General features: G+C 55.9%; 1 protein-coding gene across 1 annotated transcript in view; it reads left to right on the top strand.

Annotated features, from left to right (window-relative positions):
* The first annotated feature begins 500 nt into the window (after positions 1–500).
* Positions 501–26,860, top strand: part of ARID3C (AT-rich interaction domain 3C) — a 128,431-nt gene continuing 102,071 nt past the window's right edge. Inside the window, exons 1-2 of the mRNA XM_050943266.1 lie at positions 501–527; positions 2,423–2,869. Coding sequence (XP_050799223.1) covers positions 501–527; positions 2,423–2,869 — 474 coding nt within the window. The remainder of the gene's footprint in view (positions 528–2,422; positions 2,870–26,860) is intronic.

Below are 26,860 nucleotides of genomic sequence, written 5' to 3'. Positions count from 1 at the left end.
CCCCTGGCTGCAGATTGGAAAGGTCTCCCTCTCACACAGTACAATGGCCAGAAGTAGGTTAGAAATGCACTGATCACTGGGCGGTATTTCTCCTCCTGTGTGATCTCCCTGCTGGGGAAGTATTACAGCATTTTCCCCCTTCGGCTGTCAGCAAACCCTGCCCTCTCTATTTATCATTCCCTTGACGTGTTGTTAGCAAACGGGGAGCAGAGAGGGCTGATCTCTCGGTGGAAGGGGTCACACTGCCTCTGCCTGCCACTTGTTGCAAAAAGAAAAAAAAAGGGGAAAAAAGCCCCACCCAACCCCCTCATTGCTTCAACAAGCTGCAGAATAAAAGAAATATTTGTAACAATCTTCTCCATGCTGGGACCGGGGGCCCTGAGCACCAGCAAAGCGCCAGAGGAATAAAAATACAGCCACAGATCCGATTGTTTTAACATATATATTTATCCAACCCCCCCCGCCCCCCCGGGCAGCCCGTCAGTGGGAGAGAAGGAAGCATGGTGGAAAACACGAAATCTGCTTTGGTAAGCGATCTTTGGGGTTTTTAAAAGAAAATTGTATGTTTTCTAGTGCCTGTAAGAGAACTGACCTCCGGCTCGCGGGGGGGCGGGGGGTTAATGGGGTTGCAGCTGTTGTTTGGTTTCTTTGAGTTGCTGCTGGGTTTTTTGGCTTGGTAGGGGGTGGAAGGGGACTCGGGGGCGGGGGTGGAAACTGCATCAAGTCAAACGTCCTGCAACTTCCCAGCCGAGTCTGATATTTAATAAAGAGCCGGCGAGGGGGGCTCTACCGGGGCTTGCACGTGGATTGCACTGGGGGGGGGGTCTGTCCGCACCGGGCGGAACGGGGGATTCTCCCAGACCTCCTGCGCTGGAGCCGGGGGTTTGTGGGGACCCCCCACGCCCCAAGCCCCCCCGGAGCTCCCTTTCCTGTGTCCGTCTCCCGCTCCCTTTCCTCCCTGGCTCATCCGCCGGGGGGGGGGTTCGGGGGAATCTCCCCGCCGGACCCCGGCTCCGGGCTGCAAACTTTCCGCCGGGGCAGGGGGCTGCGCTGCGGCTTGGGGCCCCCGGCGCTGGAGCGGAGCCGGGCAGCCGCCGAAGTTGAGCGAGACGCGCCCCGCGTTAGTCCGGGTGGGAGCGAGGGGGCGACGCGCTCTGGGGCTTCGCTCTGCCCTTCCCCGTCCCGGGCCCGGCTCTGCGCCCCCGGCCTGCCCGAGCCCTCCTGCCCCCTCTCCGCCCGGCTCCCTTCTCCCCGGTCCGCCTCCTCCGTCCTGGACTTCCTCGCCCCTGCCTCGGCCGCTCCCCGCGCCCTTCTCTGCCCCCTCTTCCTCGCCTTCCCCTCGCCCCCCTCTGACTCCTGCCCCCTCATCCCCCTCTTCCCCCTCCTGCCCTTCACCCCCCCTTCACCCCCTCTTCACCTCCTCTTCCTCCTTCCCCCTCCTCTCCTTCACCCCCTCTTCACCCCTTTCCCCTCATCCCCCTCCTGCCCTTCACCCCCTCTTCACCCCCTTCCCCTCATCCCCCTCTTCCCCCTCCACTCCTTCACCCCCTCTTCCTCCTTCCCCTCATCCCCCTCTTCCCCCTCCTGCCCTTCACCCCCCCTTCACCCCCTCTTCACCCCCTTCCCCTCATCCCCCTCTTCCACCTCCTGCCCTTCACCCTCCCTTCACCTCCTCTTCACCCCTTCCCTTCACCCCCCTTCACACCCTCTTCCTCCTTCCCCTCATCCCCCTCTTCCGCCTCCTCTCCTTCACCCCCTCTTCACCCCCTCTTCCTCCTTCGCCCTCATCCCCCTCTTCCACCTCCTCTCCTTCACCCCCTCTTCACCCCCTCTTCCTCCTTCCCCTCATCCCCCTCTTCCGCCTCCTCTCCTTCACCCCCTCTTCACCCCCTCTTCCTCCTTCGCCCTCATCCCCCTCTTCCACCTCCTGCCCTTCACCCCCCCTTCACCCCCTCTTCACCCCTTCCCCTCATCCCCCTCTTCTCCTTCACCCCCTCTTCACCCCCTTCCCCTCATCCCCCTCTTCTCCTTCACCCCCCTTCACCCCCTCATCCCCCTCTTCCCCCTCTTCTCCTTCACCCCCCTTCACCCCCTCTTCCTCCTTCCCCTCATCCCCCTCTTCCCCTCCTGCCCTTCACCCCCCCTTCACCCCCTCTTCCTCCTTCTCCTCATCCCCCTCTTCTGCCTCCTCCCCTTCACCCCCCCTTTACCCCCTGTTCCTCCTTCCCCTCATCCCCCTCTTCCCCCTCCTGCCCTTCACCCCCCCTTCACCCCCTCTTCACCCCCTTCCCCTCATCCCCCTCCTCTCCTTCACCCCCCTTCACCTCCTCTTCACCTCCTTCCCCTCATCCCCCTCTTCCGCCTCCTCCCCCTCTTCTCTCGGCCGGACACTCACCCCCACCCCCTTGTGTCTCCCCCGCAGGCTGCCTTCTCCTCCCCGGGGTCGCTGCCCCTGCTGGTGCCGGCCGCGGGCGGCGGGGGGCTCCGGCTGGAGGCGGTGATGGAGAATCTGCAGCGGCAGCAGGCGGCGCGGCTGGCCCGCGGGGAGGAGAAGCTGCGGCGGGGGCAGGCGGAGCCCGGCCCGGGGCAGCTGCGCTCGGTGCTGGGGAGCCGCATCCAGCAGTACCGGGCGGCGGTGCGCTGCGGGCTGCCCCCCCGCGGCCGCCTGGGGGGCTCCCCGCCGGGGCCCGGCGCCCCGGAGCACGCCGAGGAGGAGGAGGACTTGGAGGGAGAGGCGGGGGCGGCCCGGTACCCCCCGCGCTCCCCCAGCGCCCCGCAGCAGCGCCCGGAGCCCGCCCGCTCGCTCTCCCCGCCGCGCCAGCCGCCGCCCCAGCACCACGAGTGGACCTACGAGGAGCAGTTCAAGCAGGTAAGAGCCGGCGCCCCCGGGCCAGCCCCGCGCTCCCCGGACAGCTGTCCCCAAGCAAGGCCCTGGGCCGCACCCTCCAGTGTCCTGAACCCCAGAGCTGCCCCCCTATTTGCCTCCTGCCCCGGGGTTCCCTATCCAGACAGGTGGTATTCCACTAGCAACCCCCCGGCCTCATCTCCTAGTATCCAGCACCCCAATATCGGTCCTCACCCTGCCCCATAACTATCCATCCAATGGGGATCCCACCAGTAACCCCCAGGCCTCATCTCTCAGTATCCACCACCCCAATAGCCGTCTCCACCCTGCCTCATAACTATCCACTCAATGGGATCCCACCAGTAACCCCCGGCCTCATCCCACCCAGTATCCCCACCCCAATAGCCATCCCCATATCTGCCAGCCTGCCTCGATGTCCTCACCCTGTCCCAGTACCTCCCTCCCCCTCCCAATACCCTCTGTCCCAATAGCTTTCCACATATCCCCCAGTCTGCCCCTGTACTCACCTGCCCCAAGAACTGCCCCAGAATCGATTGCGATATCCCCCCTCATGCTCCCACATCCCCCACCCCATTAACAATTCCGCTAGCCACAGCAATATCCTTCACGGCCATAAGATCCCTATCCCAATATCCACCTTGATATCCACCCTGAAAACTGCCCCGGGTCTCCACTGCAATGTCCTTCACCAGTCACTACCCCAGCTCCACCCAAATACCCACGCCAGTAACTACCCCCAACAGCCATCCCGCCCCCTGGTGATACCCCTCCACCATGGCCATAGACCTTCTGCTCCAGTACCTGCCCCAGCAGCCACTCCTGCCCTGTCTCAGGCTCCCCTCCAGCCTGCCCCAGGAGTAACATTCTGTCTCCCACTTACGCCTCTGGGGAGGGCTCTGGGATGGCTGGGAAAGGTTCCTCACGCTGACTTGAACGGAGAGGGGGGGACCAGGAAATTCAGTGACTTGTTTGGTGGTGGAAGGCGAATCTAGGGTAATACGCTGTCTAAGCTGTCTGCTCCTGGCCTCAAAATATGCAGGGACTTCCCCGCGGGTTTCTCTGGTGCGCTGTCTCTGTGGCTGTGCTTTGCATGATGGTCTGGTTACAACATGCTGCTTTACCTTGCGCTTTGGAGACCTTGAGGTGACGCTTCCAACCCCGGAAACGTGGACAAAATTCCTGTTGTTTTAGCAAGCATGGGGCTAGGTACCCAGAAGTCGTTCCTCCCCAAGGAGTCCTTCCTCTCCAGAGTAAGTGTTTGCAGGGTCCGAGGTCTCCTCCGCGCTGTTCTCAAATATCTCCAGTCCCAAGCTGCCTTCTGTTTATCCCACCAGTGAAACTGCACACGCGCTCTTGAGTTAGGAAGGTCCTGTTCCCGGTTCATTCCCTAGGCCTATTGTTCTCAAGGCCTGGATAGCTCTGTGATAGTGTGAACTGGGTAATACAGGTCACAGCCTCTCTCCTTAACTTCTGGAGGAATCGAGGGAATTGTGCATAAAAGGACATTTCTGTGAGTGGATGTTATGTTACCCTCAACTTGGTGTGCAGCCAGGGCCACACCCGCAGCTCTTCTGAGGGATCCTTGCTCAGGCGAATGCCCCAATGGCTGGGAAGAGCCTGAGGCCAGTGCTGGATTTAGAGGCAGGTGGCCCATGTGGCCACGTGGGGGCGCCAGGCTTGGGGGCACCAGGCTTGGGGTGCTGTGTTTGTTGCTAGCATCTTATATGAGGGATAAATCACGCATACAAATCCTGCATCGAAGTGGTGACATGGGCTACAAATGCAATTCAAAATAAAGTATTCAAACATTTAACCCCTGGAGGGAGGGGGCGCCGAAGCTGCTCCTCGCACAGGGCGCTGTTTGGTCAAAGGCCAGGTGCCTGCGGCCCTTCCCCATGCGGGTAATCCGGACTGCGGTTAATTTCAGAGCGAGAGGATTCCGTACCTGAGTGGCGGCTGCAGATTCGGGGCCTGGGTGCGAGGCGAGACGAGGGCAGGGTCAAGGCTTGGTCCTGCTCCCCTGGGGCGCTGGCCAAAAGGAACTTCCTTAGAGGTCGATTTCCCAACATGTTTTCTGTTCACCTGCAGAAAAGAGCGAGGAAAGGCACCCTCTGGAACAGGAAATGGAGTCGGGCGGGAGCTGACCTTTGTCTAGCAGGCAGCGGAGCTGAGCGTGTGTTTGAGATGCTGGGGCAGAGAAGGAGATGGAGGGCGCAGACAAGGGAGCGGGGCTGCTAGACAGACCCCGGTGGATGGCAACTGAGAGCGGAGGTGGGGGTGGTGAGGGGAATAGCGGTGCCTGCTGTACTTGGCTCTTCAGACTTGCTCCTGGCCAGGAGTTCTCTGCAGCGCGCTCTGAGGGGCGGACGCGATTGTAGCTAAAGAGAGGCAGTGTCTGGAGTGTTTAGAGAAGAGTTCAGCGGGAAGCAGCTGAACTGGGCACCGGCTGAGTAACGTGCAGGTTACGTTACACACAGAACAAGGCAGACTGGCCGGTTCAGAGGGGTCAGCGTGAGAGGTGTGACATGGCTCCGTGTTTCCCCCGGGCGCCGTGTGTGAGGAAACAGAGCTGTCCCTCTCACGCCGGAAGGGGGCAGGCCAGGCGGCGAGGGAGGGGTTTCTATTTACTCTGCGGGCAGGGTAGTGCTGGGTTCTCAGCTGAACCTGGCCCCTTTGTCTCGGACATGGAAAGGACGGTGTTTCCAGCTCGCCAATGCGCGCGTTGGTTCTCTGCGCTGAGTGGGCTGCGGTTTTGTGGTCGGAGGTAGCGACGCCCGTGGGCTGCTCACCCTGCCTCTGGGCAGGTCTCCGGGTTGCTCAGGGCCTGGTGGAAGCTGTGGACGGGGCAGGGCTCAAGTGGCAAATACTGAATAAGGAGGAACTCGCTCCCGCGCCTCGCCTACGGGGGGGTGTGGAATGGGGGCGCCCCAGCCAGGAATCCCTGGGACACTTAGGATCCATGTTTTAGTTCCTATGTGTGTGATCTCGACGTGATCTTGAGCTGTTTCCTACGCTCATTCATCAATTCCAAAGCCAGACGAGACCCCACTGATCATCTCGCCCGACTCCCCCAAAACACAGGCCAGAGACCTGCCCCTGAAAGGAACTAGAGCAGAGCCCTTTAAAAAAGAAATACCCAAGACACCTTAACAGCCCCCCAGCCTGCTCCCTGAGCTCGGTAAAACCCTCTGTCCGGGGGCAGCCCACAGAAACCTTCAGCTTCACTTTGCATTGTGGCCCCTCTGGCCTTGAACCGAGTTCTGGGGGCAAAGAGAGCACCAGGGCCCCGATCCTGACGGCGGTGGAAATGTTATGAACACAAGGAGCGGGGTCAGGGTCTATCATTGGGTTCTGTTGTCGAGATGGCAAATTAAACTACTTAAATGTCCTGACCCATGGCCTTTCCCGGTGAGCCCTGGAGAGGTGCGGGGTCTGGGATGCTGATCCGACACGCACCAGGGATGGTGGGTTTGGGAAGATCTGTGATGCAGTCACACATTGGGTGGGGGGGGCAGTGTTTTTTGTGGACCATGGTTACAAATCCAAGCATCATTGCTAAGGCAGTAAGGATCGGCTTAGCAGCGCCGCGGGAACGGTGCTCCGCTGACCTTTCTGTTTGAGAATTGTGCAATCATTTGCTCGTTTGCTGGCGTTTCAAACACAGGAACTGGCCAAACTAGAACAAGATTGTCTCCGCATGTACCTGTCATGCGCCAAGTATGTGAGCAGGCGGTATTCACCATCTGCCCGTGCCCAAGAACCATGTGCACTCGGCCTTTGGTCTATTTCTGGATCCGGGCATGTATTTATAGAGCGCGGCCCAGAGAATGGCTGGGGTGGGCGTGCTGCGTAGATTGAACGCACTGCTTGTGTGTGTGGGTTACATTACACACAGAACAAGGCAGACTGGCCGGTTCAGAGGGGTCAGCATGAGACGTGTGACATGGCTCCGGAGAAAGCACTCAGAGTATTGGTGTGAACCAGGGAAATCCTCCCTGGATCCTAATGCTCAGGCACTTCCACCTCCGTGAATGTCTGAACACACATGCAGCACAGAAACGGGGCCAGAGGGCCTTGATTTAAACAGAATATAGAATAAATGCCTGTCTAGATAGATAGAAAAGGAAATTAAACTAGACTGAATTAAATTAAATTAAACTTTATTGGCTAGCAAACAAAACCTTTCCTGCATGAAAGAGTTTTTCTTTCTTTCTTTTTGACCCATTTTCTTCTGTATTCTTACAATCAGATGAGAAATGGGAGCCGCGTTGGATGTTTCTAACACACCCCGACTCTCTCTCTGTCCTGTCTGCCCAGCACAACGCTCTGTAAAATTGGCATCCAATCTAGCAAGTGCATTTCTCCCAGACAAGGAGAGCCCTGCTCCAGAATTACCCATCATGTATTGCCTTTAAAGATAGGAATCAAACTTTCTCTGCAGAAGGTTTGATGCAAACAGTGGCTGCAGCTTTGGGTCGATCCATGAACAGGGCTTCAAGCTGCCGCGTGACATGGCAGGCGAGGGTTAATCTGAAAGCAGTGGCTAGATGGTGGGGGAATTTGGTTGAGGGAATCCTGTAGAGTCAGACATAATTGTGTCTCTCCTGTCCCTCCAACACACGCTCTAGTACCTGGGTGTCCACTGGAACAAATGCCATGTTTTGGGAACCTCCGATGAAAGCAGCATTTCTCGGGTGGTTTGGGCTGCTCTGCAAACACTGTGGCATTGGGTTTGCTGGGTTAGTTTTTGCTGGATGTTTGAACCAAAATGTGTTCTCCTGTCTTCCGGATATGCCCATGCTCAGATGATCTTAGATAAGAGCCCTAATGCTGCTGCAGGTGGTGAGGATGTCACATCCTCTGAGGATCACCCACAGCGTGGGGACCAGAATGCGCTCTCCATCCTTCTGAGTTTATAAAGGGTCCCTTTCTTTTTCCTGTGGGCATGGGAGAGAAATTCCTCTTGGCATCTCTCCCGCCCCTTCCCTTTCCCTCAACGGCTTTAGTCAGTGAGCCACCCTCTTTGCAGGACGTTGGGTGCTCTTCAAGGGAGGAAGATCCTCTTCTCGGCTCTGTGTGGTGGAGGTCTGAGTGTGCGTCCTCTGATGGGATGGTCCTGCGCTCCAGCATCCTCTCAGCTAGCAGCCCGGCCTGCCAGTATTTCCTGTGCCTCCTTGCTGGCCTGTCGCTTGAAGTCTGGGATAACAAGCTGTGTGTGAAGGCTCTGCAGGAGCTGGGCTCTGAGCAGAGACGTTCTCAGTCCCTCAGCTTTTGAATTCCGTGACTTGTAGCAAAAATGACCCCAAGCGAGGCCAGTTCAGCTGGGTGGAAGTTCCCTTCGCTGCTTGTTAAACTTCTGGGCCTTGTCTGATTCAGGGAGGCTGCAGCAAATGGTTGTGATGATGCCCGGTGCCCCACACAGCTGGTTCGTGCCCTGGAGTGTTAACACTGCTTCTGCTCCCATGGAGAAGTGTCTCAGGCCAGGGATCTACACGAGATCTGCTGGACATGGGCCAGTGAGGGGTCAGGGCACAGGAATCCTTCCTTTGGCATCCAGAACATAACTCCTGTGTGCAGAAAAGAGGCCAGATGTCCATCCTGCCTTCCTCTCTCCGCTTTAGGTAAAGTCACTGATTAGTGCAGGTAAAGCAGAGCCCTGAACTCAGGCCTTGGCAGGTACATAAAGGAGGGACTCAGAAAAGTGTTAATGAACATTTAGAAACAAACCGACTCCCCCTCACCTTCCAGGGCTGAGAGGGGAGGGCTGGTTCCATGGCCCCTGCAGCCCGGGATGCCTCTGCTGAGACTCCCAGAGGGCTCGTCAGTTGCATTAGCGGTTTTGAGGCTGTCGGTGCCTGTTCCCTACGTAGGGGATTGAAACCAACAGGCTCGTGGCAGTCAAGTTGTCAAGCCGCTGTCTGGGCTGGATTTGAAGTGGTGACCTCAGGGGGAAGCTGTAGGCTGCATAAGGAACGGGATGAGGAATAATATGGCAAATATTCTAATGCCTTTGTATAAACCCAGGTGCGGCCCCACCTGGATATAATGTGAAGCAACAGGTACCTCATCTCCAAACGAATTGGGCAGAACGCGAGGGGGCTCAGAGAAGAGTGACGACACTGATCACGGGCCTGCCAATACTCTCTTCTGAAGAAAGATGGAGGTTGTTACCTTAGAAAGGAGATGACTAAGTGGGGACCAGATAAACATCGGTGACACCCCCATTCTCCCTGTCCCACACAAGAACAAGGGAATGCTCAATGAAATGAAAAGTGTGGGGAGGGAGCGGGAATTCAGAACTGTTAAAAGGAAATACTTCTCTAGGCAAGGTGTAATTAGCCTGTGGAATTCTCTGCCACCAGAGGCTATTGCGGCCAAGAACTTCAAGACGATTTAAAAAGGGAGTGGACACTTCCCCAGATAGCCTGGATCCCCGGATAGCCACGGTTATATTAGTTCATGCTAAAGGTTCTGGAAGGAATATGAAATCTCCTGCTTCATGCTAGTCTTGAGTTATTGGGATGAGACCTCCATGAGGGGGCGGATGATTCCACATCTGCCTAATGCCAGGTTTCATTGCACCTTCCCCTAAAGTAACGTGTTCTGGGCTCTGTCTGACACCAGATACTGGACTCCCCGATGTAGCTGTTCCTGTTTTCTAGCTGTCATTCTTATTACGATGGTATCAAAGCTCCCTCACAAATGTTAATCATTTATCCCCACGCCTCTGGGCAGCAGGGCAGTGCTGTTCTCCCCATTGTAGCCATGGGGACCTGGAGCCAGGGAGGGTAAGTGACTGGGCTAAGGGCACAGAGGATATCTGTGTCAGAATAAGGGGTGATCTAGTGCCCCAGCCCCTGGCCTAACCTTCCTGTCTGTGCTGGTCAGTAGCTGAGCTCCTCACATGTCTGCGCCATCCACTCTTCTGTTTCCTCCCTATCCCCAAAGGAGTTGTTAAGTGCTAGTAAAATAGCTGACTGTGCCTTGCTGTGTTAGGGCTAATGTCACCCATGAATCACCAGCCCTTTAATAACAGAGGGGAGAGAGGGGGCAGGATGTTGTGGGGGGAGGGAACAAGGTAAACTGGCTAGTTTGACTGATCAAATAGCCCATGGGCCACTTACGCTGCCCCGGACTGGCGTGGCGAGAGTGTGTTTGTACCGTGCCTAGGAGACTAGGGTTCTGGTTCATGGCTGGGGTTTCTAGGTGTGATGATTGTGTGTATAACAAATCAACAGAAAAACCCTACAAGGAAATCAGATCTAACACTTTTCCCCAGTGTAGCTTCATTCCCCTCCCAGGACCTGCCTTCTCTTTTCTGTAGTGTGCATCTGAGCAGGACTCCTGGGTTCTGCTCACAGCTTGGACACTGATTTTCTATGTGACCAAGAGCAAATGGCCAGCGCCCGCATTTTCAGAAGTGGCTCCTAATTTCTGGTGCCTCCGTTTTTGGGCACTCGGCTGGAGAGGGCCAGGGCCTGAGTCTCGGACGTGCTGAGTATCTGCAGAGCTAATTACTTCAGTTCAAAAGTAAAGAAGATAAGAGAGGACTGCAGCAAGGCATAATGGCATTGCTGCTTTCGTGTCGGCAGCAGAGCTCAGGGCTGTCGGGTTGGGGTTTGAACCCTTCTCTAGCAAATAAGCAGCATTTTGCTTTCCCTGGGTTGATTCTGATGGCAAAGTTCTTTCTGGGCTCTCGTGTTGGTGCTGATGCTGCAATGAAGTGTGATAATGTCAATGTTTAGGTGCTGGAGCTTTTCCTTGGTGCCAGACACGATCTTCACATAACGCACAGTCAACCTGTGGGACTCACTGCCGGGGGAGGCTGTGAAGGCCAAAAGTATAACTGGATTTAAAAAAAAATAATTAGTTAAGTTCCTGGTGGCAGGTCTGTCCATGATCAGGGGGACAGCCCCACGCTCCAGGTGTCCTTAGATCTCTGACTACCAGAACCTGAGACTAGACAACTGGGAATGGATTACTCAAAATTGCCCTGTTCTGTTCATTCTCTCTGAAGAATCTGGCATTGGCCACTGTCAGAGCCAGGATACGAGGCTAGATGGGCCATTGGTCTGACCCATGTGACCGTTCTTCTGATCTCCCATGGGTGTCTTGCCCTCTGTTTTTTTCCTACCGGTGCACAAAAAAAACCAGACTTGTAAAGAGTCTGTTGGAGGTGGAAGACTGTATCTTTGGGACACCGTGAACAAATTAGCTCATTTGCACTGCGAATGCTACCCCGTCCCAGGACTGGGCATACCGATTTTCAAACGGATCTGATTCTGTATGGATTGTAAGTAGGTTACAGAATTTAGCTTTGAACAGAAACAATGTTGCACCGTCCCTGCAGTGCATCTGTCACTGCCCCATAACAAAGAGAGATGCTGTTTAAGTGCACAATGTTGTTGTGATTACTCACTTTCCGTCCAAAACTGTTGGGTTGTGTCTCTGCGTCCCATTAAACGGCCGCCTCCAGAGGTGGCTGCAATTCAGCGGTGAGCTACACACACTGATACCCACTGGAGAATAGCCCTGAGCTAGGATACTAGATCCGGATTTGAACTCTGAAGAAGATCAGATCTGGATCCGAATCTGGAGCCAAACTCTGTGGTGTTCTCTCACTCTCCTGTGGGAGTCACACAAGTGAGGGCGGCAGATTGGGCCCATTACAATTTGCAAAGCAGGTTGACCAGAGCATGAGGGTCTCTGGGTTTCAGGTGCTGTGTCAGAGCCGTTCACTAGAACAGGGCTGGCTGGGTTACATGGCTCTCCCGCCTTTTTGATCTGTTCCAGCAGGTGCCCTGTTCTCTGGGGTCCAGGCCCGTTCACAGTCTGTGGTGGGACCCGGAGCCAGCCATGGATACAGCAGTCATTTTCGGCTCTGGAGAGCCCCACGCGTGCTGCCACTCTTGTGATGTCATGGCCGGGAACTCGTGCTGGGAAGAATCTGCAGCCTTTGAATAGCCTATAGGGTTGCTGTCTGGGGTTCGGCTAAGTGGCCTCCGATGTCACAAAGCCAAGACCCAGCAATGAGCTGTGCAAGAATCAGAATGTAAAAAGCCCTCTAAGGGGTCTTCCCCCTGGATTTTGTGCCAGTGTTTCTGCTTGGTGGAGACACCAGTTGCCCAAATAAACATCTGATGCAGAAGGGCTGAGGGTGGATGGAGCTTTAATAGAATGTCCTTTTTCTAGTCAAAATCCTGTGATTTCCTCCACTCAGGGAAACTGGGTGAGGCGGGTATCTCAGGGCACTAATGGCCCCAGAAACTGCTTAGGCTCCCTCCTGTCTTTAATGGAGGTGGAGCTGTTAGCTGGCCCCTTCTTGTGTATGGTTTTACAGACTGTTGGTCTTGTCCTCTTCCTGATTGTCACCATCCTTTGGATAATACCAGCACTTTGCACTTTCATGATACTGCCCATGCACAGGTCTGACCCAAGGCTTTCCAGCAACCCTACCTCCGAGAGCAGTAAGTGATGTGGAAATGGCAGACAAAGGGGACTCATCTTAAATTTGCCCCCACATTTACAATTGATTTCCTTTTTTTTAAAGCAGAGACATTTAAAAAAAATCCCCCTGGATGAAATCACTGCCTTTTAAGTAAAGCAGGATTCCCCTACAGGGTTTGAAACCTTAACACTACAACACTGAGAACCAGAAAGTGAAACTGAGTGTAAACAGAAGTGAAACTGACACATTGATGTCACTGTCACTAAGAGAAAGGCAAACAGGAAACTGAAGGGAGGGTGTTGGATTTCCAGAGAGTTGTGACTTTTCTCTTTACATGACAAACATGATGTGAAGGAGCCATGTGGGCCTGGTGCCCTCTGAATAACTGTGTTTACTAGCTATGTACCACATGCAACACCTATATACGGTGGTGGAACCAAGAACCCAGTGAGCACCATTAGATTATCCATTTAATTCTTGCATGTGTTCTAATGTAAGACACCGTTTGTGGCGTAGGTAAAGAAGCGTGTGTGCTTTTCACATTTATGGTGTTGTGCTGACTTGGCCTAGGGCTGGTCATGCAATGAATCAGTGGTGGAGAGGCCTCCGTCTCAGATCTGACAACCATTCAATGTGTTAACTATTAGACCATGCTTCCCATGGGTGGTGGGTGGGTGCTGTCAAGATTTATTGCTACAGTGGCAGCATTAGTCATTTACTTTGATTATGCCACTTATTTTGTTTGTGTTCCATCCTTTTCGCAGCCTCTCTGCTTTATTGACACTGAAATCCAGCGGTGACTCTCTTATCGAAGCAGTGATGTCATGGGTACAAGCTGAATATAAAGGTCATTTTATAGCCAGCCACTATTTGAAATGCATAACAATATTTGCTGTTGCAAAATTCGTTTGAGGCTCCCACAGCCCCTTACAAACAACCCCAGGCAAGTTTAAGTAAGATACAGGGAATATTGTGATAGCAACCCAATTAAAACGTTAGAGTATCATGATTATTTTAAAAAAAAAAAAAAGCCCTGAAATTCATGAAGGTTCTACAAAGAGCCTCCAGTCTGATCCCTGTTCACCATCTGTGTGTCTTATTGTGGATATTTGCATTGGATGGTAAACAGTATTACAAATGTGCTATATATTCCCCTGTGTGTGTGTGTGTGTGTGTATAATATATATATGGCCCTACCAAATTCACAGCCATCGGCCATCAAAAACTTGTCATTTACTGTGGAATCTGGTCTCATCCCGTGAAATCTGGTCTTTTGTGAGCTTTTACCCTGTACTGTACAGATTTCACAGGGGAGACCAGCGTTTCTCAAACTGGGGGTCCTGATCTGAAAGGGAGTTGCAAGAGGGTCGCAAGATTATTGTAGGGAGGTCATGGTATTCCCATTCTTACTTCTGCGCTGCCTTCAGGCAACACCCCTCCCCAATAACGTTGAGATCCTCCCTCAGCTTTTTGGGTCAGGATCCCTACAATTACAACAACATTTCAGTTTTAAACAGCAGAAATCATGAAATTTACATTTTTCAAAAATCCTGTGACCAGGAAATTGACCCAAATGGACCGTGAATTTGATAGGGCGCTATATGTAATCTATTTATACTGCTGGAAGGGATACGTTGGGCTCAGCCACTCGTGGTGCGATGTCGGCTCTGAGATGGTTGTTTCTGGGCTGCGTGTACAGCAGGTTAAGGGATGAGCTGTTGGGGGTTTTGCTGTTTGTGGATAGTTGAACTGGAGGAAGGTCAGTGGAAGAGTTGGTTCCCTTTATGTGATGGGGTGTATGAGAGTTGATCCTGTTGCCAGCATAAACTGAAACCAAACTCCTGTCACTCTAGTCCTGAGGTAATTCCCGTTGCTCTGGTTCTGTGTATCTTTATTTACAGTTTGAGTCGAGGGTGGTTCATACTGGAAGTGAAGATGTGTCGTCATGGCCTAGGGACTTGCTGGCTGAGTGTACGGGGTTGCTGGTGGATAGTTAAAGGATCACTGTAGAAAACAGGTGCAGAGTTAAGGTTGTTTAGAAGTTCATTATATGAAAAAAAATTTACTGTTGCCTTTGCTTTTTCCAGCCTTTCATGCTTCTTTCTGGGGTAACCACAACATGCTTTTAATGTCATTGTTAGTGCTTTCATCCTCTGAACAAAGTTTTTGGTCTAGGAATTTCCTTAGCTTTAGAAAGTATTTTTTAAAATACGAGACAGGAAAGCAGAGTTTTATTTGCCTTTTACATAGCGAGGTTGTGTTTTGCTCTAATTCTAGCAGTGCTGCAGGGACAGCTCGCGGTGTTAAGTAAAACACAGATCAGTGCAACAGCCTGGGCAAATAAACCACAGGTGGAGTTCGTCACTGCTTGGGACTCCCAGGAGTTTGGCTGACAAAGTTTACAAACCCTGCATTGGAGCCTGTAATCTTCCTGAGCCAGCGTGAGCTGGCTGATGGGGGTGGCTAACTGTCTCGTGCCTGGGGCACTAGATCTTTGATGTTTATAGAGGCCGTGGAGAAATCAAAGTCATAAGCTCATAATGTATAATTCATCTGCCCTGATCTGGAATAACTGCGAGGTCCTCAACCCTGAGCTGAAATCAAAGGTGGAGTTATTGCTGAGACTGACATTATGGACTAGCACGAAGAACTTTCTGGACGCGAGCTGCTGCTCTTCCACACAGTGCAGGGTCTTGGCTCTTCCCCAAGAGTGGTGCTGCTCTGCACACAAGTGAGCTGCGCAAGGTTTCAAGCAGAAGAGACTTTTGGAGGAAGCTGCCGGTGGGAGGAAACACCTGCGAATGGGGCTTGCAGAGGAGCAGCTTTGGATTTTGGTCTTGCACTCCCCAAACCTGCCAGTGGGATCTCAGCCAAGTGCTCGGATGCAAGTCTCAGGGAAATGAGTGAAAGGCAGGGAAAAGGGTGGAGCTGGGGGTGATCGGAATATCTGGATCGCCCTGGAATTTGCTTTGTAGGGAGATTCTGCTGCTGCCAGGGCTGGCGCTTCCATTGAGGCGACCTGCATTTTGCCACCCTTGGCGGCAGTTCGGCAGTGAGGGGTCCTTCCGTGCTCTGAGTCGTCGTCGGCAGTTCTGCCGCGGGTCCTTCACTCGCTCCGGGACCCACCACCGAAGTGCTCAGAGACCGGGAGCGCAGAAGGACCCCCCCACCGCAGAATTGCTGCCAATGACCGGGAGCGCGGAAGGATCCCCGCCTAGGGCGCCAAAACCCCTGGTGCCGCTCCTGGCTTCTGCTGGCTTTAAGCAGGGATTTGTGATGGAGTGGCTTTGGTTTTGGGGGGCAGGAGGAAGGGATGTCTGACAGTGACCCCCCCGCACACCTGACTGTGCTTCCTCCCCTCCCCCCGGCCAGTTAAGGCCCCGCTTTGTGCTAGAACATGTTCAGACCGAGCCCGGAGGAGGGAGGGGGGAGTTCTGGCTGCCCTGCAGTCTTTGCCCTGGATTTAGTGCCGCAGCTCTCGCCTCTGCAGAGTGTGTGTGTCACGGAGTGTGGGGGAGTCCGGCCCTGCACCCCTCTTCCTGGGACCCACAGTGACTCTCGGCCAGCCAGTACAACAGAAGGTTTATTGGACAACAGGAACACAGGTTACAGCAGGGCTTGCAGGCACAGTCAGGACCCCTCCACCGAGTCCTTCTGGGCTTTCAGGGTGCTTGGATCCTAGCTAGGATACCCTGAATTCCGCCCACACAGCCCCAAACTCTAACTGCTTCCCTCCTGCCACTCCCTTCCTTTGTCCCCTTCCCGGGCAAAGGTGTTGACCTTTCCCCTCCCTTACCTAGCTCAGGTTACAGGCTCTGGCATCGTCCATCTCCTAAAGTCCTCCCCTGCTCTCCCACTCCCCACACAGACAGTCCCTACTGCATCACATCTCTCCCCCCTTCGAGACTGAACTGAGCGGGGTCACTCTGCCCAGTGACCTGGGGAAGTTCAGGGTCCCCTCTCCGGGACAACGCATCCGCTGTCAGGTTGGCACTTCCCTTCACATGGACCACGTCCATGTCATAGTCCTGCAGGAGCAGGCTCCACCTCAGGAGCTTGGCGTTGGCTCCTTTCATCTGGTGCAGCCAGGTCAGGGGAGAGTGGTCGGTGTACACGGTGAAGTGTCGCCCAAAGAGATATGGCTCTAGCTTCTTAAGGGCCCACACCATGGCCAGGCATTCCTTCTCGATGGCCGCGTAGCTTTGTTCCCGGGGTAGCAGCTTCTTACTCAGGTACACGATAGGGTGTCTCTCCCCCTTTTCATCCTCCTGCATTAACACCGCCCCCAGTCCCGTGTCTGAGGCATCGGTGAACACCATAAAGGGTTTGTCAAAATCTGGGTTTGCCAGAACTGGGTCGCTAACCAGAGCCTCCTTCAGCGCCCGGAAAGCCTCCTGGCACTGCTCAGTCCAGATCACCTTGTCTGGCTTCCCCTTTTTGCACAGTTCAGTGATGGGGCCGGCTATGGCACTGAAGTGGGGCACGAACCTTCGATAGTACCCCGCCATCCCAATAAAGGCCTGGACCTGCTTTTTGGTTTGGGGAGCAGGCCAGTCTCTGATCACCTCCACCTTGGCTGGTCCCGGCTTCAGGCAGCCGCTCCCCACCCGATGGCCCAGGTAAGATACTTCAGCCATCCCCACCTTGCACTTCTCAGCCTTTACTGTTAACCCAGCCTTCCGGAGTCGGTCCAGGACTTGTTTAACCTGGGACACGTGGTCCTCCCAGGTCTGGCTGAAGACGCAGATGTCGTCAATATACGCCACGGCAAAACTCTCCATCCCCCTCAGTAGCTGATCCACCAGGCGCTGGAAGGTGGCCGGCGCTCCCTTGAGGCCGAAGGGCAGGGTCAAAAACTCATACAGCCCCAGAGGGGTGATAAAGGCCGATTTCAGCCTGGCATCTGCGTCCAGCGGCACTTGCCAGTAGCCTTTGGTAAGATCCATAGTGGTGAGGTACCGTGCACCTCCCAGCTTGTCTAGGAGCTCGTCAGGCCTGGGCATAGGGTAGGCATCAGATACGGTGATGGCATTGAGCTTTCGATAGTCCACACAGAACCGGATTGACCCATCCTTCTTGGGAACCAGCACTACTGGCGAGGCCCAAGGGCTGGAAGACGGCTGGATCACCCCCAAAGCCAGCATGTCCCTGACCTCTCTTTCAAGATCCTGGGCAGTTTTACCAGTGACCCGAAAAGGGGAGCATCTTATAGGGGGGTGTGACCCCGTCTCCACCCGGTGGACAGTCAAATTAGTGCGTCCAGGCTGGTTGGAAAACAGCTGTCGGTACAGATGCAGCACCCCTCTGATCTCAGCGTGCTGGCCCGGGGTCAGTTGCTCAGAGAGGGGAATCGCCTCCAGGGGGGAACCAGCTTTTGTCCCAGGGAATAGATCCACTAAGGGGTCATCTCCCTGCCCCTCCCAATGTCCACACACGGCCAACACCACATTCCCCCTGTCATAGTATGGTTTCATCATGTTCACATGGTACACCCGACGGTGATGTGCCCGGTTTGACAGCTCCACCACATAGTTTACCTCATTCAGTTGCTTGATAACCTTGAAGGGCCCTTCCCAGGCGGCCTGGAGTTTGTTTCTCCTCACGGGGATAAGAACCATCACCTGATCCCCGGTGGCGAAGGCACGGGCTCGTGCTGTGCGGTCATACCAGACCTTCTGCCTCCTCTGGGCTCGGGCCAGATTCTCCCTGGCCAGGCCCATGAGCTCGGCCAGTCTTTCCCGGAAGGTCAGGACATACTCCACCACTGACTCTCCCTCGGGAGAGGCCTTCCCCTCCCATTCGTCCCTCATCAGGTCTAGGGGCCCCCTCACCCGCCTTCCATACAACAGTTTGAAAGGTGAAAACCCGGTAGATTCCTGGGGTACCTCCCTGTATGCAAACAGCAGGTGAGGTAAGTACTTGTCCCAATCTTGCGGATGCTGGTTCATAAATGTTTTTAGCATCATCTTCAGCGTCCCGTTGAACCTTTCTACCAGCCCGTTGGACTGGGGGTGATACGCTGAGGCCCAGTTGTGCTGGACCCCACATTTCTGCCATAAGGACCGGAGCAGGGCCGACATGAAGTTGGACCCCTGGTCCGTTAAGACCTCCTTGGGGAACCCCACCCGGCTGAAAATTGTCAGCAGCGCATCTGCCACTGTGTCTGCTTCGATAGAGGACAAGGCCACCGCCTCGGGGTAGCGAGTGGCAAAATCCACCACCACCAGGATGTATTTCTTCCCTGACCGGGTCATCTTGCTGAGAGGTCCCACTATGTCCATGGCCACCTTCTGGAAAGGTTCTTCTATGATGGGTAAAGGCCTCAAAGCCGCTTTCCCCTTGTCCCGGGCCTTCCCCACCCTCTGGCAGGGGTCACAGGATTGGCAGTACTGTCGGACATGGGTAAAGACCCCAGGCCAGTAAAAGTTCTGTAGCAGCCTCTGCCTGGTGCGCCGGATTCCCTGGTGCCCTGCGAGAGGGATGTCATGGGCCAGGTACAACAGCTTGTGACGGAACTTCTGGGGAACCACCAGCTGCCTCCTGATCCCCCATGACTCTACTTCCCCTGGGGGAGCCCATTCTCGGTACAGGAACCCCTTCTCCCACAGGAACCTCTCCTTGCAACCTCTCCTCATGGTCTGTACCGCACTAAGGTCAGCCCGGTCCCTGTGCTTCCGCAAGGAGGGATCTTTCTGCAACTCGGCCTGGAACTCAGCAGCTGGGACAGGAATGGGGACCGGCTCTCTCTTGCTGGCTGGGTCTGAGGCCGCAGACTCTCTGCACCGTGCCCCTGGGCGTTCCCCGCTCCCTGAGTTAGGGTCCTGCACCTCAGGTCGAGTACCTTCCCCGTTTTCGGGGTGCAGTGCCATTTGCCGACTCTGACTACGAGTCACGACCAGGGCACTCTGGGTGTTACTAGGCCAGTCCTCAAGGTCCCCTCCCATTAACACGTCAGTGGGCAAATATTGGTGTACCCCCACATCTTTGGGGCCCTCCTTGGCCCCCCATTTCAGGTGTACCCTTGCCACGGGTACCTTGAATGGGGTCCCGCCCACGCCCATCAGGGTCAGGTAGGTGTCGGGCACCATCCGATCTGAGGCCACCACCTCGGGCCGGGCCAGCGTCACCTCTGCGCCCGTGTCCCAGTACCCAGTGACCTTCCTCCCATCCACTTCCAGGGAAACAATGCACTCTTTCCGGAGGGGCAGCCCCGCGCCCACCCGGTAAACCAAAAACCCGGAACCGGGAGCATCCATAGGTGGTATGTTGCCAACCCCCCTTTCCTGGGAATGTAGCCCCTCCTCCGATTGGGTTTTTACCCAGTCCACCCTCTGCGGGTTGGGTCTGCTTGGTCTGTCCCTGAGCTTGGGGCACTGGGCCCGTATGTGACCTCGTTGGCCACAGCGATAGCAGCCCATATCTCGTGGGTCCCCTTGAGTGGGTCGGAGGGACCTGCCGCTGGATGTTCCCCTTTTGGGGGGGTTCTCCATAGGCCCCCTTTGGGAGGTCCCATGTTGACTCTCTCTCTGCGTTGAGGCAGGCCTGCTCCTTCGAGACTCCTCCCTGCCATCCCCTGCCCGACTGTCCACAAATTGGTCGGCCAGCTGGCCTGCATGCTGCGGGTTCTCCGGCTTCTGGTCCATCAACCACAGCCTCAGGTCGGACGGGCACTGCTCGTACAGGTGCTCCAGTATGAATAGGTCAAGCAGGTCCTCTTTAGTTTGGGCCCCAGCTGTCCATTTGCGGGCATACCCCTGCGCCCGGTTGACCAGTTGTAGGTATGTGACCTCACGGGTTTTACGCTGGCTCCGGAACTTTTTCCGGTACATCTCAGGAGTCAGCCCAAACTCGCGGAGCAGGGCCTGTTTGAACAGTTCGTAGTCCCCTGCCTCCGCCCCTTTCAGTCGGCTGTACACCTCCACGGCTGTGGAGTCCAGTAAGGGGGTGAGAACTGCAATCCTGTCTGCAGGGTCAACCCTGTGCAGCTCGCAGGCATTCTCAAAGGCCGTCAGGAAGGTATCTATGTCCTCCCCCTCCTTACGCCGGGGCAGCAAGTGCTTATCAAAGCTCTTTGTAGGCTTGGGTCCCCCCTCACTCACCGCAGCTGGAGCCTCACTGCTCCTCAGCCGGGCTAGGTCCAGCTCATGTTTACGCTGTTTCTCCTTCTCCTCCCACTCACGCTGGCGCTGGTTCTCCTCATGTTTACGCTGGTTCTCCTCATGTTTACGCTGGTTCTCCTCATGTTTACGCTGGTTCTCCTCATGTTCACGCTGTTTCGCCTTCTCCTCCAGCTCTCGCCTCTTTAACTCGAGCTCCTCCCGTCTCAGCTCCCTTTCATATTCCAGCCGCATCCGCTCCACGGATGCCGAGCGTTGCCGGGAGGATCCCCTGCTGGGGGGTGGGCTTCGCCGGGCAGATCCCCTGCTGGCCGGGGGTGTCACGGTGCCCTCGGTATACACTGGGCTCCTCCCCGCCCTTCCTCTACGCCTAGGAAGGGGGGGTCTCGGGAAGCCCTCGTCCGCCGGCTGACCACTCCCAGCAGGGACAGACACTGGTGCCTGCGCTGCATCTGCTCGGCTGCTTCCCTCAGAGACAGGGCTCCGTTCATTCATGCGGTCTCCCTGCTCCAGCTGTGCAATCAGCTGGTCCTTGCTGAGCCTCCCTGGGTGCAGCCCCCTCTGCTTGCACAGCTCCACCAGGTCACACTTGCGCCGCTTGGCATACATCTTCCTGCTGACCACTCACAGGCCGGGGTGCTCGCCGCTCCCCACGGTTTCCAGGGGGACCCCTAGTGCACCAGCCCTTCTTGAGGTCACCACCTCTCTGCCAGGGTCGAGCTGCAGACTCCTCCGCCCCTGGGACCGCTCGCTGCAATCCCCCGGGGGACCCTGTTACTGCAAAGTCCTTCTCACTGGGCACACACTCCCAGGGGTTAACCACCCCTTCGTTTTACTGCTCCCCAGTCACTTACTGCAGGAAGCGCCGTCCACGGGGTGCAGTATCTCCCGCCGCTGCCACCAGTTGTCACGGAGTGTGGGGGAGTCCGGCCCTGCACCCCTCTTCCTGGGACCCACAGTGACTCTCGGCCAGCCAGTACAACAGAAGGTTTATTGGACAACAGGAACACAGGTTACAGCAGGGCTTGCAGGCACAGTCAGGACCCCTCCACCGAGTCCTTCTGGGCTTTCAGGGTGCTTGGATCCTAGCTAGGATACCCTGAATTCCGCCCACACAGCCCCAAGCCCAAACTCCAACTGCTTCCCTCCTGCCACTCCCTTCCTTTGTCCCCTTCCCGGGCAAAGGTGTTGACCTTTCCCCTCCCTTACCTAGCTCAGGTTACAGGCTCTGGCATCGTCCATCTCCTAAAGTCCTCCCCTGCTCTCCCACTCCCCACACAGACAGTCCCTACTGCATCACAGTGTGGTCTGCACATTCCACCCAGCTGCCACCACCACCACCTTCAGATCCAGAGGGGACCCTCCAGGAGAAGCTCCAGGATCGATCACCTGCCTGCTCCTGGTTTATAGCCCCTCGTCCCCTGCAGAGTGCACACCCATGCACCAGAGCTCCTGCACCTTCACACTTGCCCACCCTTGGGCCTGCCCTCCAGCCCCCTGGGTATGCCCATGCACCCCCCCTCCAGCCCCTGGACATGCCCAGCGACCCCTGAGGGGCTGGGGACAGGATCCAGGCTGCCAGGGCTCCTCTATGCATTGGCCTGTTGGACTTTTCCCAGTGCCAGCTGGGACTCTCACACCAGAAAGCTGGTGCAGGGCTCAGGTGCACGTGTGTCCCTGGTCCAGGCAGCATCTGGAGAGGAAGGGTGGGGCAGTGGCTAGTGTACCAGCAGGGTTCAGTTCCCCGCTCTGCCATAGACTTCTAGTGTGACCTTGGGAAAGCCCCTGTGCCTCCCCATGCATCTGCTCCCCATCTGTGCAATGGGGTTCATAGCACGGCCCTGCCTCACATTATGAGGATAAATACAGGAATGACTGTGCAGGGCTCAGATTCTATGTTGAAGAGCCATCTGGGTGCCCAAGACAGCCAGTACCTTGGTGTCTCCCAGGGGTTTATGGGACAGCTGCAGAGCTGGCAGAGATGGGTGTGAGGTCACCCCAGCGTCCTCCATGGGGTCAGAGGGAGGCTGCCTCTTGGACAGCACACAGCTGGCCAGGGTGTAGGGCATGCAGCGTGTGCTTTGCATTCACAGGCTGTGTGCCACTGGCTACAAGATCCACTGGGATCTTTCTCTGGTCTGACCCCTGTAGAGCGCAGGCCAAAGGACGACCCTGAGTAAATTCCTGCTTTCAGGCCAGTGGCGGTGTCTGAACTGCAGCCTGTCCTTTGGAAAGCAGCCAAATTTGGGTTAAAAATCGCTGGTGATGGAGAATCCACCGTGACCCTGGGTCAGTTGTTCCAGTGGCTAGCGACCCTCCCTGTTAAAAACATGGGCCTTATTTCCAGTCTGAATGTGCCTAGGTTCAATTTCCAGCCACTGGGTCTTGTTCTCTCTTTGTCTGCTAGACTGGAGAGCCCTCTGTCATCCAGTTTCTGTTCCCCATGTTGGTACTTACAGACTGGTACCTTTAACCTTCTCTTTGTCAAGCTAAATAGAGTGAGAGACTCACAGAGCTGAATCTAAGGCAGGTTTTCCAATCCTTTGATCATTCTCGGGCTCTTCTCTGACCCCTCTCGAATTTATCAACATCCTTCTGGAATTGCAGGCGCCAGACCTGGGCACAGGATCCCAGCAGCAGTTGCACCAGTGCTAAATATGGAGGTAAAATAAACTCTCTGCTCCTACTCGAGATTCCCCTGCTGATGCATCCAAGGATCGTGTAAACTCTTTTGGCTACAGCGTCACTCTGGTAGCTCCTGTTCAGCTCCTCGCTCTCCCGCCGACACAGTGCTGTCCACGCTAGCGCTTGGGTCAGTGTAACTTGCGTTGCTCAGGGGAGTGGCTTATTCACACCCCTGAGTGACCTAAGTGATACTGACATAACCTGTAGTGTAGACAAGCTCTGATTGTCCTTAACTCTGCTGCCCATAGCTTCCTCCTTGTGTCTCTTGGCTTCCCTTATCAATTTTTCACAGTTAGTAGCTTCTAATTTATATTCAGTGCTATCGGCTTCCCCCTTTGTCCATTTGGGGGGTGTGTGTGTCTGTGGATGTTTTATGGCTGGCTTCACTTTCCCTCTAACCCTGGTTATTTTTTTTAAGCTGCACCAGCTTCATCCCAGCAGCTGCCTGTCTAAAGAGCAGGGAGGAAGGGAGACCCCCCTGGGGCAGGTCAGGGCGAAGGCTGGTGCTTCCCATGCAGAGAGCCCTGGGTGTGGCTGACCCTGGAGAGCCCTCCCTCCATCTTATACTGCACCTTCAATCCAGGTGCATCAGCCAGCAATTGAAGGCCTCTTGATCCATAATTAAAGGGTCTCTGATTCATTCCAGCTCTGGGGGAGGGGGAAGGGCTGAGGCTGGGAGCAGAGATCAGGTCTGGGCAGTGAAAGGTCAGTGCATTAATCCACTGGCCAGGCCAGCCCTGGGGGCTGCTAAGCAGCTTTTAATGGCAGCTCCTACATCCAGCCACTTTGTGCAGCGTTGTCTGGTGTCCGGCCAAGAATGTGCCGGCAGCCTGCGGGTGATTGGCGTGGCTCCGGTAAACAAACAGAGCCCCGGGTTGGGGGGGGGGGGGGTCATGTGTGTGTGTTGGTAGGTGTGCACACACATGCGTGCGTACATCATGCGTGCCTACATGCATGTATGTTTCTTGGGGGGGGATGCATGCCTGTGTATGTCCTTGTGCACTCATGTGGGTGCAGCTGCATGGGGGGGTGCGTGACTCAGGGATGGGAATCAGCAGCAATGACGCCTCCATGGGGGTTTTTGGGAGCCTCTGACCCCCACTCACTGACTGCCCCCTGCAGCGCAGCGCCCCCTACTGCCACGCCGAGGCACAGAGCTCAGCGCTGGCCCGAAGCGGATTGTGCCCCTCACTGCTCAGCCCTGTGAGCCCATCCAGCTGCAGATGCAATCCTGCATCTGTGCTGCTGTAACTAAATCCGGGGAGCAGAGAGCAGCACGGGGTGGGGAGCAGCGGGCGTGAAGGAAGAAGTGTAAGAAGCAATCAAGGGTGTGAAGAACAGAGGCCTGTGTGGGAGTGAAGCTCCGGTGGTGTGGAGGAGTCGGGTTGGAGGGCTGCGGGAGGCGAAACTTAGGGATAAACTCATCTGGGGGCTGGGGGGAGGGAAGCAATTTCCCAGCACCGGGGCGAGGTTTCTGAGATGAGTTCTCTCTCTGCCTGGCTTGCTCTCGAAGAGCAGGTGGGGCCGATTTCCCAGGGGAGCTGCCGGCGGAAATTGGGATCAGGCCAGCTCGAGTGAGCAGAGACATAGCGCATCCGATGAGTGACAGGGTGACTCGTGTGTGTGTGTGTGGGGGGGGTGTTATCTGAGCTTCCAATCGAAGGCCCAGTACTTAGAACAGGAGGCTGGAAACCAGAACTCCTGGGGTACCATCTGACCACTATCCAGGGGCTCACGTGGAACGGGCTGATGGGCTCTATCTGGGTCCAGCCCCCAGAGCAGCTGGCACCCTTGCACCAGTGGGCCCTCTCGTTGGCAGCAGCAAGCCAGGAACTGAGTCAGTTTGCCTCTCTCCAGAGCTGGGAGCTTTCCGTCCCCAGCCAGGTCCTTTCACCAGCCGCACACGCCCGTTGGAGGTAGGTGGGCACAACACGTGCCTCCGGCCATTAAGGCATCACCAGGGAAGGTGGCAGGGGCATGGGGCAAACAGACAGAGCCAGCCAGCTCTGGCACGGGTTGGCAGGGCGCCCAGACTCTCCAGAAGAGGGAGAGGAGACTGGAGGGGCCGGGCCGCGATTCTCCTGTCCCAGGCTGCTCCTCACGCCCCTTTAGGAGCAGGGGTGGGCCAGTGGCCAGGGGCCAGTAGCAGCAGCCCACCCCCCTAGCCCGGTGCTGAGAGCAGTTTAGCTGCTCGTGTAGCCGGAGCAAAGCTGCTTCCCGCGGTCCTGGTGCCGTGACTACTCATGCGTGGATGGGCCACAACCCCCAGGGGAGAAAATTCTTCAGCACCAGCCAGCAGGCCCCTGACATTGAGCCTGGCCGCAGCAATGGCCTGTTGCCATGTGTGGAGGTGAGGAAGACATGGAGGGGCAGCCATGTGCCGGCCTGGCTCGCCCACCATGCTGGGATCCCCTGGGGTTCCCTCCCTCCCCCAGGTGCTGGGATCTGCTCTGGGTTCTCCTTCTGGCTCTTCGGGGCCTTCCCCCGCTCAGCAGGGAGCCTGGCCCGCGTGAACCTGATGCTGCTCTGGGTCTTTCTGGTAACAATCCAGCCCCTTCGTTGGCAGCCTCAGGCCAGGGGCTTCCTTTCTCCTCCCCCGACATCTGATCCTCTTGGCGCTTGCTTGATCAGGGCAATAAATGCCTCCCCAGCTTTCAGCCTGCCCAGAATGGGTGGGGCAGGGGCAGGTTTTCAGCCCTGACCTCTGCCCTCCTGCATGGGAGGTGTGTGCTTGGAGCTGGCAGGTCCTGTCATCTGGAGGATGGCGTGGGCTGCACCCTCAGCAAGTTTGCAGATGACACTAAACTGGGAGGAGTGGTAGATATGCTGGAGGATTGGGATAGGATACAGAGGGACCTAGTGTGACAGACCCAGGCCAGTGGGGTGCAGGAGTCTGGTAGAGGGCAAATATACTGGTCACTGGATGAGTAGTTTTCTGTTCCCTGAGAGACCAGAGCAGGCGCTGCACTAGAGTAATCAGGAACCTGCTAGAACCAATTCAGGCAGACGGGCTGATTAGATCACCTGCAGCCAATCAAGGCAGGCTAATCAGGGCACCTGGGTTTAAAAAGGAGCTCACTCCAGTCAGGCGGGGGGTGGGGGGGAGCCAGAGGAGAGGAAGTGAGTGTGAGGAGCTGGGAGCAAGAGGTGCAAGGAGCTGAGAGTGAGAGGCTGTGCTGCTGGAGGACTAAGGAGTACCAGTGTTATCAGACATCAGGAGGAAGGTCCTGTGATGAGGATAAAGAAGGTGTTTGGAGGAGGCCACGGGGAAGTAGCCCAGGGAGTTGTAGCTGTCATGCAGCTGTTACAGGAAGCACTATAGGCAGCTGCAATCCACAGGGCCCTGGGCTGGAACCCGGAGTAGAGGGCGGGCCCGGGTTCCCCCCTAAACCTTCCAACTCCTGATCGGACACAGGAGGAGTTGTCCCAGACTGTGGGGAAGATCACTGAGGTGAGCAAATCTGCCAATTAGCGCAGGACCCACCAAGGTAGAGGAGGAACTTTGTCACACTAGACAAATCAGAGGTTTGGGCCAAAAGAAACCTGATGAGATTCAACAAGGACAAGTGCAGAGTCCTGCACTTAGGATGGAAGAATCCCATGCACTGCTACAGACTAGGGACTGAGTGGCTAGGCAGCAGTTTCTGCAAAAAGGACCTAGGGGTTAGAGTGGACGAGAAGCTGGATCTGAGTCAGCAGTGTGCCCTTGTTGCCAAGAAGGCTAATGGCATTTTGGGCTGTATA

Source organism: Gopherus flavomarginatus, chromosome 3 (assembly GCF_025201925.1).
Source record: "Gopherus flavomarginatus isolate rGopFla2 chromosome 3, rGopFla2.mat.asm, whole genome shotgun sequence".
NCBI classification, from domain to species: domain Eukaryota; kingdom Metazoa; phylum Chordata; order Testudines; family Testudinidae; genus Gopherus; species Gopherus flavomarginatus.
This window is presented reverse-complemented; position numbering and strand designations above follow the sequence as displayed.